We start from the raw sequence: 12,998 nt of genomic DNA on the forward strand, positions 1-12,998 counted from the left end.
CTTAACCCTAGAACTGTGTACTTGCACAGCATGAGTAGTGTCTCCAAGGCAAGCTTTTATTACTGACTTGTTAAGAAATCATGCCTGAGAATTATGTATTGGGAAGCTGACAGCAGCTGTACTGTTTCTTACTCTCTCATTCTGCCTCTCAAATTAGGAGTGGAAGCTCAAAAGATGACTCTGGACCTATCACCCAACTGCATTCAACTTATTTTTGCTGCTCTGGTCCACAGATTTTCAGTAGAGTGTACATCCTTTCCTTTGTCACACTAGTGTCCCCGAAGTGATGCTGCCAGGCAACACTCAGCTTCTACAGCCAGGTCCATAATTTCTGTCTATAACCCAGGTAAAAGCACAGAACAATTTCTGCTGCACAAGAGGAACCTACACAGATGAAACTTCACCCAGCAGTGCATCTACAGTTTGGCTGGGCTGGAAAATTGCCTGGGCCATTGCTCTTCAGAAATGTTTTTCATGTGGTATTTAAACAATTATCTCAATGTGCTGAAACCCAGTAAATTTTATTTCTGTGATTTAACATAATAGTCCAGTAAAAATTAAATAGAAGCATAAAGGTGAATGTACTACATACCTTTTAATGGATTTTGGAGGGTTACTTCATAAACTTCATAAAAAAATTCATAACTTCATAAAAAAATTCTGCCATGTATTATTTATAAGAAATAGATTTCTCTAGTTACATAAAATTTAGTACAAACAGTTAGAAGCTGATTACCCCAAATACAAAATTGGCACTTACATCAAATATAGCTAGCAAGAGAACCAAACAGGGACAAGAATATGGAGTTTGCCAGCAGCACTAAGTAGTGGGGGAAAAGACCTGGATGCTTGGAAAATCTAACCTCACTCCAGCATTAACAAAAAAGCCGCCCAGTAAAAGCTGGAGAAGAATCTACCTGCAATGTTTTGAGAAGAGTTTTCAGTGTTGGGGGTTTTTTTATTTGTTTTGTTCCTTCCCCCCTTTTTATTTTTTGGGGCTTTTTTTTGTTAGTTTGATTTTTTTTTAAATTGTTACTGTAATTTTGACTCAGGAAGTCAGACTATATGCTGCTCCTGTACCTCGTAACTAATTTTTTCCCATCACTTACCCAAACCCTGTGCCCCAAGGCCTTTTACCTATCCTGAGCAATACCCTCAGCACTAAATATAAGCTTCATAGACTTCTCCCTGTTGTCCAAGATTCTGGCATCTTTCTGCTTGGCTATAAGCTCTAATCAAATTTTGTACCATCACATTCAAATCCCTAGTTTTATTCCACTACCTCTTTCACTGAGTAATCTTAAGGAACTTTGTCTTTTTGCAAACAAACTCCCCCCACCCAAAAAAAAAAAATTTCAACTCATCAGCAAGATTTTCTTTAGTGAGATTCACATTTTTTCCCATTTCAACATTTCTCTAAGTTTCTAGTTCAACTTCTTTCCATCAAGCCACAATTCAGCACAGGACCGTCTCCGCTTCTCATACAATCTATTAATTCACCTGTAGCTACCTTCAACTTCTGCACTTCTTCCCTGTTACTCCTTTTCCTTTCCTTTCCTTTCCTTTCCTTTCCTTTCCTTTCCTTTCCTTTCCTTTCCTTTCCTTTCCTTTCCTTTCCTTTCCTTTCCTTTCCTTTCCTTTCCTTTCCTTTCCTTTCCTCTTTCCCTTTCCCTTTCCCTTTCTCTTTCCTAGCCATGACATGATTCTCACACTACTAATGATACCTGCAATATCTGAAACCCCATTCCCAACCAGTAAAAAGCAGTAAAATGCTGCCAAAATTGAGTGACCCAAGTAACATTCTTTGTGGACACTGCTAGTGGCCTAGGAAAATTTCCAGCCAGGATTTTCTCAGGTTGTGAAAAGACACAGCTTCAGTTTCTCTTAGATAGCTAGAATCTTTCCCAGGCTGTTTGGATACACAGCTTTGGCTGTGGATCTCCAGCAGAGTTCCCCAGGCAGACAGTTCTATAGAACAGGTGAAATCACATTTTAGACACCTGTTGTTCTTCACACAAGTGAAGTACTGTGAGTATGTGACAGAGGTTGTTTTCTTATTCTGTCCAGTAACTTTCTGTTGTGCCTGAGCTTTGTGCTCCATGCTATAAAAACGACCGGGTTTGTTCAATAAACGCCTCTTCTTGTGCAAGAAGCCTGTGTTGCTGCCATTGCCTTTCCTCGCGTGATAGCGACAATTCTTCACTAAGGAAGAACTGATTGTAGGTTTCTGCAAATTAACCAGTTAAAATGGGTGCTGGTTATTTTCCTCATCTAGCTTCCTTTGCTGCCTATTTCATTCAGAAGCAGGTACTTTTCCTCCACCTTAACGACAGGGTGCCTACTGCCTACATTGAGAAGAAAAACACTTACAATACTGCTAAAAACATTCTTTATTGCTAAAAATACCATTGATATGAAACCATTTTTTAAACTGAATTATCCAAATACATCAAATGCAGAACCTGGTGCAGTGTAAAGCTGAGTACATACCACTCCACAATTATGATAAATTATTCTGACTAGGGAAGGATTTGAGAAAAAATGAAGTGGGTTTTTTTTAAACTATGCCTATAGAGAAACTATAGTTATGCTATACCATATACATACTATATCCCACATAAAAACTATATAGACATAAGACAGCTTCATTTCTTCAAAAATTCAAGTCTTCCTCTTCACAGAATTACTACGGTTCACTTTCAGTATTAACTTTCAGGCTTTCATTCCCAAGGAATCCTTCAGGATTCTGAAGTGCTTTTGGATAGCAAAATTTGTCAGCACAAGGATAGATATAAGAGAAATTATAATAGCTACTCATTTTATAGTACCACCAAGTCTTAATTGGATGCATATCTACTGTGTGTTACTTTACTAGCTCAAGGACAGCCATTCACATGAAAATTGTTCAACAGTGAATGCATTTTGTCTTGTTCAGTGAGCACACTTTATCTATTTTAGCAACAGGGAAGAAAAGCTGCAGAAGAAAATGGTTATTTTAAATTCATTGCTCAACTTAAGACAGTCAGTTTTCCAAAAACCTACTCTGTGCATTGGAAAGACAACAATATCTTTCACTTGAGCTTTTTGTTCCTCTCTGTGAAGAACTGGAACTCTGACAGCCTAGTTAACAGGAGACTTGCAGCAAAAGGCAATCGCAAATGACAAAGACAGCAATTTTCAATAACAGTCAATACTTCCACGCTTTTTGTAGAGGTGTGCTCCTGAAAGCACAAAAGCAAAACCCCCTGGCCTCCTGGAAAAGCAAGGACAGAAATTATGAATGCTACCAGGTGGGAGCCAGAACAACTGATAGATTTCCAAACTCAGGAAACTGTACATGCTACAAGCTAATGCCATTAGCCCATTCAGATTTAGACATCTGAGACACAAGAGAAATTGTGTGCTTGCTCTTCAAAATGTGTTAGAAACTCCCAAAAATGAAGATTATTTGCACAGTACTAGTTTCTCCTATTCTGTGCACCTTCTGATGCCACTACAGGATACCAATTTATTTTCCTTAGGTAACTACAGTATATGTCAGCATCCAGGATAAGCGGTTGGTCTCTATTTTATTCCATACTGATTGAATACTGAGATGTTTATCTGTAGATGAAAATTATCTGCAGTAAATTAGACTCTGGAAATCTTGATTTGACACTCAGCTAGAGAGAAACTACCAGGTACTGGATGAAACCTGCCTCATGCCACAAGAAACTCTGTTAATTTCAGGGATGAAATCTGCTTTGCTAAGGTAACACTCAGCTGTCTAATTCTCAAGGCAATTCCTTCTCCTGACACAAACTGCCTCACTCTTTCATTCAGAAAGAGGAAATTGGGACCAGCAATGCCAAGCAGTTTCAGAGTTCTGAGAGTTCTGTCCTGCCACAAAATGGTGGTAAATCAAATATGTGGACTTTCAAAAATATCCCCATGTCAACTTGCTCAGAGGGGAACACCAGGCAGTGTGACTGAAGGCAGGGATAAATACATGAACACTCCACCTGCCAGACAATAAGTGACATGCAGTAAGTTACACATTATCCTGTTACATGCAGGATAAAGCATTTCAGTAATTATGTTTTCCAGTTTATTGTCAGCAATTTTCCCAGTGACACTCAGGATCTTATCTGTTGTTTTCACTATACAATATTTTGTGTTTATTGACACTGAAGATCAGCTAACATCTGATTGCTCAACTATTCAACACATCAAATCCTTCTGCAATAGCAGCAAATAAAAGCAATTGTAGGCCATTTATATACTTTACAGTAATTTCTGTACATACTGAACAAACAACTTTACTTATTCCTATTTTCCCCTTTCACGTCTTCAAGTGAGGTGCTAACCAGACTGCCTTTAGCAGATGATCCCATTACAGTAACTGAATTGAATTTCTAGGTGATAGATGGTGCTAGCCTTCTACTCTGGATGACAGTCCACACACATGAAGAAAAGAATGAATTTGGAAGATTACAGGGGCTTCTATGGTATTAACATGACCTCTGTGGGCAAATTTACAGAACAGAGCTTGAAGAAAAATTACCAGGAATAGAAAAAAAACCCAAAAAACCAACACATAAAACCAAAGTTAAGCTAAGCCCCGTCCTCCAAGGGTTAAAACATAATTTCCAAGCAAGCACAAAAAGAACTAAACATATCCTAATGAACTGTGCAAAGTTTGGTGACTAAAATGCATTATTTTCCTTGCCTCTCACAGCTTGACTTGAAAAGACTGGAACTTTTACTCATGCTCTGCATATGTGGGGTATGTTAGCTCAAAAACACTGCCCATGCAGAGATCATATTCAAGAACATTCATTGTGTTCTCCCCACCTTCCAGAGATGCCCAAGGAGATACCTAAAGACATCTGCAGCCAGAACTCCTCAAACCGGTGTCAAGAAGAGAATGAAATTACTACACAGAAAAGGGAAAAGTGTGCATCAATTGAAAAAATTCAAAAGCTCATATTATCTAATGTATTCCAGACTAGAAGAGTCATCTGTAAGGCCATACCCACAGACCCCACACCGCTGTATGAGAGAATGGAAGAGGTTCTCTTCCACATGCCACATACAAATACACATTTCTCCAACTCAAAGAAAGGGCAAATTTGAAAAAGGTCTTCTCAGCCAATGAACTGAAATAAGACAGAACTTAAATCTATCCAATTTTCTTTGAACAAGAAGTCAATAATGATGTAATGCTTCCAAACTCAAACCAAAGAATATTTTACTTCACTTAAGAATTACAATTACCTTGTTGAAGCACAATTTAGCAACAAGAGATGTCCACATTTAACCTAGAATTTTTCACAGTGTTCACTTCTCAGACTCCTGAGCTTTGAACCATATGGAAAGAGGCAGTGTGTCTTTAAGTGCACAAGATCTATTGCAATACAAAATAAACAGGGTTCTTGATACAAATAAACACCATCAATTCCACCATCTCAGGCTTCTACAAAGCTTAGACAGAAATGAAATGATATAATTCTAAGCCATCTTTATAGAACATAAGAATAATGCTAAACTCTGTATGTCCTAGAGCAATGAAGAGTATGTTTAGACTGTACCACAAAGGTAAAGGTTGAGACACAGATATTTCAAGACAGAGTACAATAATACAAAAACAAACAAACGGTTATAATCAAATTAATGTTCAGTAATTTTCAAATTTAAAAAAAAAAAATTACAGGTCATATATGCTCGTTTCCAATAGAAAAGGCAATGAAGTGCAATGAAACTTCTCTCAGTCCATTTAAAAATGAAGCTCACTAATCAAGCAGGAACTAAAAAATCTAAAATACTATTATTCATCCATTAAATTCACCTGTTGGGCTATTTCTCCTTTTTGGTGAGCTCCTCAAAAACAATAATCATGGTTTACTTTTCTAAAGATGTTTCTGCAGCTGATAAAACAGCACAAAGCTGTCTTGAACAATCATCAGAGAACTTATTAATGATAAATATTTTATTTTCTCTAATATTTAGTTGAAAATCAAAAGAACACATTAAAGTGCATTCAACAAAATCACCTTTTATCAGTAGGCAGGGATGCCCATTATTTTAATAAATCCACTGATTAAGAAATTTTTTCACTGAAGGTAAGTGAAGACCTGCTGGGTGTCACAAGGATCATTGTCTTTTTTCTATTACTGAATGCATCTGAATGTTACTGAATTGGTTAACAGGGTGTGACACCAGACAATGCAAACACAGACAAAAGCAAACTTAGTATATTGTGATTGCAGAAACTGTTTATTTACTTGCATGTATGGCTTTGTGCTTTCATAATTAGACTGGCAAATGCAATTCTGCAAGAAGAAATTGTGATTTACTGCTAATTTATACAAGTAGATGTGAAACACTCCCAAATGTTGGTCATAAATATCACATAAATTCAGGCCAGAGACAAGAGGAAAGGAATGATGTATCAAGACAAAACTTAGGTGGTAGAACTAAAAAGTTGAAACACTTTTTTAAGTACTTTGAGAAAACCAGGTGGCAGGAAAGTTAAGGCAGTTACCAGGACCATCACATTTTGTTCCCTTCAGCTGTTCATGGAGGCACCTGCTCTAAGACAGTGAATGAGTCTCATGTGCCAGAATGACTGAGGAGCATCTCCCAGAGAAGCAGGCAGAGCACTCAGTGACAGTGAGCAGAGGTCTCACTAAGACATGACAGATCTGGTATTTCCTCGTTATGTCATCTCTTCCCTACCCTCCCTCTTTTGGACCTGCTTGCTCCCAGGGCCTGGAGATCTCCATCAAATAAAAGTCAAAGAGAAAGAAAGAGAAAGAAAGAGAAAGAAACTGACAATACTTCAGGTAGCGCAAACACCAAATGATATTCAGCAAACAGGCTAAAGGAAAGATGGGATTTTGCTAAGAAGTAGCTGACAATTTCACTTGAAAATTATATAACTTAAAATACACCACCTTTCAAAGTTTTAAGAAGTAAGAGAAACAAAGCAGCTCACAGGAAACACCTCAGTGAGAAAAGCAAGTACAGTAATTTCACAACTATAAGGCGCACCCTTTTGACTAAAATTCTCCCCGGAACCCGGAAGTGCGCCTTATAGTCCGGTGCGCCTTATCTGATGGACAAAGTTCAAAAAATTTGCCTACCCAGAAGTGAGAGCTGCGAGCCACGGGGGAAGCTGGCAGGGCCATGGCTGCCAGGTGGAGGCGGGGCGGAGCAGGGGCGGAGCAGGGGCGGGAACGCCCCGGCCATGTGGAGGCAGAGCCGCCCCTCCAGAGGCACGCCCTGGCCCCGTGGAGGCGGAGCCGCCCCTACACAGGCACCCCCTGGCCCATGTAGGTAGCACGGCCCCTCCAGAGGCACCCCCCGGCCCCATGGAGGCGGGACGGCCCCACCAGAGGCACGCCCGGGCCCTGTGGAGGCGGAGCCGCCCCTACACAGGCATGCCCTGGCCCCGTGCAGGTGGAGCCACCCCTCCAGAGGCATCCCCCGGCCCCGTGCAGGCGGCACGGCGCCTACAGAGGCACCCCCCGGCCCCGTGCAGGCGGCATGGCCCCTACAGAGGCACCCCCCAGCCCTGTGCAGGCGGCACGGCCCCTCTAGAGGCACCCCTTGGCCCCGTGCAGGCAGCATGGCCCCTACACAGGCACCCCCCGGCCCCGTGCAGGAGGCACAGAGGGGCGGCGGCCATAGCCCAGCCCCGGAGAGGCAGCATGGAGGGGTGGCGGCCATGCCCCGGCCTCGCCGGATACAGGCGTGCCTGGGGGCCCGTGGCACTGCCCCTGCCGGGTACAGGTGGGCCCGGGGGCCAATGGCTGCCGGCTTGAGGCGGAGCCTCGGCCAGCAACCGCACGGAGGGAGCTGGGGGCGGAGCCTCGCTGCAAAAAAAAAGTGCGCCCTATAGTCCGGTGCGCCTTATCTGATCTACAAAGTTGCCGACTCCGGGGGATGTGCCTTATAGTCCGGTGCGCCTTATGGTCGTGAAATTACTGTAATCCAGACTCTTCCAGGACCTTAAAAGGTATTTCTCAGATACCTGGACTTCTACTGGTGTAGTGTCCTAGAAGCACCATTTTTTATAACAGATTCTGACTTGCGGATGTCTAATAAATCTGAAACTCACATCTCATTCTAACTCCTAGAAGATGAAAGCAGCTTTCAAGCAATCACTTAATACAGGTAATATGCTTGGGGGTACCTTGGAATGTTATGGTAACAAAGAGATGGTGTAGCACACTCAGATATACTATGGCTGTGACAATCTGAATGTGTCAGTCTTCAGACTTGTAAGCGTAAGAGCATATGAAGCATTTGTCTGATGAAACGTAGAGATTTCTCTGAATAGCAGATTTTATAAGAACAAATACTGGATGAATTAAGAAGCATGTATGGCGAGTGTTTAATCTTTAGTATGCCATCTTAAAAATGTAAAAGTCAATTGAAAACAAGCATCCCTGGGATGCTTAGTTTAGAGAGCCTGCAAAATGAGTTGGTATAATCCAGTTCTTGCAGAAACTGCTGCTATGTTTTATGCCAATGCTGGGGAAAGGGCAAAACATGATTAAAAACAAAGGTACACGAAAACAATAAGGCAATAAAATTATTAAAATGTTACAAAGTATTATTAAAGTATTATAAAAGTAATCTTCTGGCAAAAAAGACTGTTGATCTTTACAAGTCAATGCAGTGATACTGTAACTCCCTAGTCTGTGGGTGACTTTAATGAAAACATCGGTTTTCCCAGTTTGACCACATCCTGCATCATCTTCATGACAAACACCTTTTTCTGTATCAACTGAAATACGTGCAACACATGAGCACTTGTGTATTAAATGCTGCATTTGATATCAGGAAAAACAATAATTTCTTTTAATCTCTGTGACCTTCTGTAGAACACTGAAGACATTTGAAAGCTCATACCTGAGGCCGCATCCTCGGGTTCCATCTGATGTAGTAGTTCACCCACAGTTCCAAATGGTTCAGACTGGCAACAGGATACAGGACATGGTTTTCATAGTTTACATAGAAGGGATTTGTGAATTCCTCTAACTGGCTGTTTATATAGGACCACAGAGATACAGTCTTTGTGCTCACCTCCTGGTTGAAAAAAAGTTAAAATAAAAAAATTAATTACATGGATTGCAAAATTTTAAAATATGATGTTAATATCTACATGTCAGTAATTCTGTCAGAATTTTACCTTATCTACCAGAAAATTACATGCAGTCACTTCAGGTAGCTGATCATTAAACAGCCTTAAAATTTTAGCAAAACACCTGAACACTTATTTTGGTCCAAGGCTAATACAGAAAGGAGATTTAGACATATTATTTTCAGAGACACTAAAGTCTAGCTGAACAAAAGCAACTTGTACTGCTCATAATTTACAGCAATATATACAGCTACTTAAATACATGGTTACACACTGACCAACTAAACTAAAAAGATAGTTTTAACAAGAATATCAGTGAAGAGATACGGAGTTTGGAAGATCCAGAACAGTGTCTGTGAAAAATAATTATTCAATTTTCCTACTCATACTATTTGCTCTTAACAAATAATTGATATGCTGTAAACTCACTACTTGTATCTTTATTTGCATTTCCGAAGGTTGTTTTATTTTAATCAGTATAATAATGGTTAGATCAAGGATTGAAAATCTGAACTTACATCAGATTCATCTTACAAATTTAAACTCTTTCAGTGTTGTAAAGCATGTGTTTCTACTACTGCTGTCTTAAATTGCATTTCTTTATTGAGAATTGCATCTGACTATTTATTTATGAAAGAAAGCTGTCTGGAAACCCTGCCTTTGCTGAGAACATGTTATTCAGCTCCATCTTGTGGTATTTACATGCAACTTTTCCCCTACAGAAGTAGCAGAGACAAACAAAAAAAAAAGAAGAAAAAGCTGAACTAAACATAACAAGGAACTTGCTATAAAAATGAGATGATAAAAACAACAATCACAAGTAAGCAAAAGTGTACTTGGAATATTAACAAACTTTTAATTTTTCTTCACAAACACATAATATTTCATTGAGTCTTAACTTCATTCATTCAGATAATTTTAATTTCTGTAGTCCTCAAACACAAGTCCCATCCAGTTATGTCCTATAGTAAACTGCCAAGTCATCCATAGGAGTTCCTTCAGAAATAGAATATAATTTGAAAATGACTATTATTTAAAAATTTGTATTTTGGCTAAAAATACCTGCAAGAGTATTTTTACCTAAAACCTTCAACCCTTCAAACAGATGATAACTAAAGAAACCTAAGTGCCACCTCACTTATTAGCAGGGCATTCAGTATGTATTTCTCATACATTGAAATTTAATGTCTGCATTGGTTTTTTAAGACTATGTGACAAATGTATTTAAAACACAGCTCAGATATTCTTAGCTAGTTTTCTATGCATTTTTCTATAAAATCAGAAAACCAAGAATGTGTATTATACTAATTATTTACCTCTTTTAATCTCTCTTTTTCACAGTTGCATAAGAAAGTCCCAAAGAGACAACTATAAAGGTGATCCAGAATGGTGATCAAAAATAACTCGTTGAATTCAAAGGCTGCAGGAAACTAATATTTAAAAAAAAAAGGGTAAAATTACTTCAAGCATTATTTTAAGCAGTGTAGAAAGGAAGAAAGACATAAGAAGTAACCAAATATTTCAGGTAAGATTTTTCTCCTATTTAGGGATTATTTGCAGAAAAAGTCAGCAATTTCAGTAACTCCTGCTTCAGTAATTCTTTCACCTACATACTTCTTTACAAATACTTCTCAGAGTTATAATTTACATTCATTAGCCAAGTACACCAGAATACAAACATTAGCTGATGTGAAACTGGTGATACAAAGCAATCCATTCTAAGAAGTTCTAATGGTATTCTGTTCTACCCCAAACCCTCTTGAATATATGCTTTATATCTCTTATTACAGAACAAGAGGATATTTGGGGGTGGGGGGAAAGGAAAAAATAAGATAATGACATTTAAGAGTTTTATTTCCTATTTCAGCATGCAATGAATTGAATAATAAGGACTATTACACATACATTGTGCTTAACATTTATTTAAAACTTCTCTTTCACTTTCTACTCAAGTAAGTTACTTTTCTCCATTTCACCCTGAGTTTACCATCAATTATATACAATAAGCCTTTAATCCCTCTTTTTCTGTATGGGAAAGTAAATCCTGTACATCTGAAATGAAAGAACTCTTACTCCCCTGAGCACCCATAGGTATTTTATTAACAAGCAGAGGTTACCTGATAGATTCTAAGACAAACAGTCAGAAATCTGAAAATGTTTCTCTTAATCTGCAATGCTCTAAAAATTCATACAGGAAGAAATTACTGCAAAATGCACGGGCTGCTGCCCATTCAGAGAGAAGAAGCCCTTCTTCAATCAAATTTTATGGTAAGACTACATGTGGTAACTGCTCGATGTGCCAAAATAACTTTGTGTCCAGTATGGCAAGGGTAGCAAATACAGACATGGAATCATAGACATGTAGAAGAATAAAAAAATTGGGAAGACTTAAAGAAAACTTAAGAGGTAGCATTTCACTCATTAACAATAAAAAGCAAGTAATAAGTGAATAATTCAGGACAAACAAAATAAACTTTGTGCAGTCCCTCTAAAAGAATACATCTTCACAGAAGTCTAAGAGGCAAAGTTGTAGATTTATAAGGCAGAATTTTCTGCTATATGGAGAAATTTTAAGTCAATATTTCAGATTTTCCTCTGCAGAAAGCAGAGGACTGGTTTCTGTTTTGTGCCACTAAAGAATACTCAATACCTTGGCGAGTGACTCAAGAGCTACTTAAAATAAAGATGACCCCTACAGTTAGGGGGAATAACAGCAATTGGGATTGTGGGTGAACTAGCTGATCCAGAAATTCCTCTTCAGTGTCAGCTGTGATTTATGAAGAGCAAATGTTTATTCATGTTGAAAGGAAAGAGCTGAATAGCACACAATGGGTGTGCTTCTATTAAAGCCAGAAAGATCTATGTTTTAAACAATATTATATAAAAAAGAAGATTGAGCTAGGACAAACATTGTAAAATTCTCTTTCCAAGACTTTTCAAGCTAATACATACCAGCTTTTGACTGAAAATTTTGAGTAAGGCGATTATCAGCATCATAATACAGAAAATGAATGGGAGCCTTCTTACGACTCTGCACTGTGCACTGTTCACCAGCACAGTGTGCTCACACTGGAGCTTCCCTTGCAAATTGTGGGTTGTTTTCAACCTCCTCACCATTTCTTTTCATAAAGCATAGAGGAAATTAAGATTATAAAAATCTCTTTTTTAGTCATGTTCATAAATTACTACTTTTGAACTTCCACCTCTCTGGGAAATCATGACAAAACTTTATTACAAAACTGATATTAAAAACACAGCTATTACTTTAAGGAAGTATGCACAGAACTTGACAAGCAGGTGTGCTGAACCAAGTCAGGAGAAAATTCACTGGGTCTCAGATCTCAGCCTGCTGTGTCCAGCTCAAAGCAGCAATCAGATACAGAGAACAAAAATAATTTGCAAAGCATCAAAATGATATTTGGAAAAAAATCTGAAGACAAAGCATCTCCTAAAGGGATACTCTATAACTGAAAGCATTTAATGAGCCTTGTCACATCAGGGTTCTGTGTTGTGACGGGTCCATACTAATCAGAAGAATGCCGACAAGACCACTATTCCAATCCAGTGAAGCATATTCAAAATTCCATACATCAGTGGTTGCACTCCAACCAGCTTATTAATAAGTGATAACACTTTACTGAAACGCGGTCTTTGGATACAAGAGTTGTACTGTTGGAGCTGATGTATTGAGACTGTAGAGCTTCTATTACTGCTGCTGAAAAATCACTGACCTAAAAATGCCTTCCTCTATAGTTCCAAGCCTATTAGTGTCTGCTTTAAGATTCAGGTGGAAAAATTCCCCAGATGGAAATTTACTCCTTCTCAAATCCACTAATTATAAGATAACACATGGGTCATTAAAACCTCC

General features: G+C 38.7%; 1 protein-coding gene across 10 annotated transcripts in view; it reads right to left on the minus strand.

The window, feature by feature from the left end:
• MTMR1 (myotubularin related protein 1) overlaps positions 1-12,998 on the minus strand; it is a 40,997-nt gene that overhangs the window by 6,338 nt on the left and 21,661 nt on the right. For all 10 annotated transcript variants that reach the window (XM_033072219.1, XM_033072223.2, XM_033072222.2 and 7 more), the window contains 2 exons: positions 10,447-10,560; positions 8,899-9,075 (listed from right to left, as the gene is read on the minus strand). In XM_033072219.1, the coding sequence (XP_032928110.1) occupies positions 8,899-9,075; positions 10,447-10,560 (291 nt within the window). The remainder of the gene's footprint in view (positions 1-8,898; positions 9,076-10,446; positions 10,561-12,998) is intronic.

The sequence above is a fragment of the Catharus ustulatus genome, chromosome 14, assembly GCF_009819885.2.
Source record: "Catharus ustulatus isolate bCatUst1 chromosome 14, bCatUst1.pri.v2, whole genome shotgun sequence".
NCBI classification, from domain to species: Eukaryota; Metazoa; Chordata; class Aves; order Passeriformes; family Turdidae; genus Catharus; species Catharus ustulatus.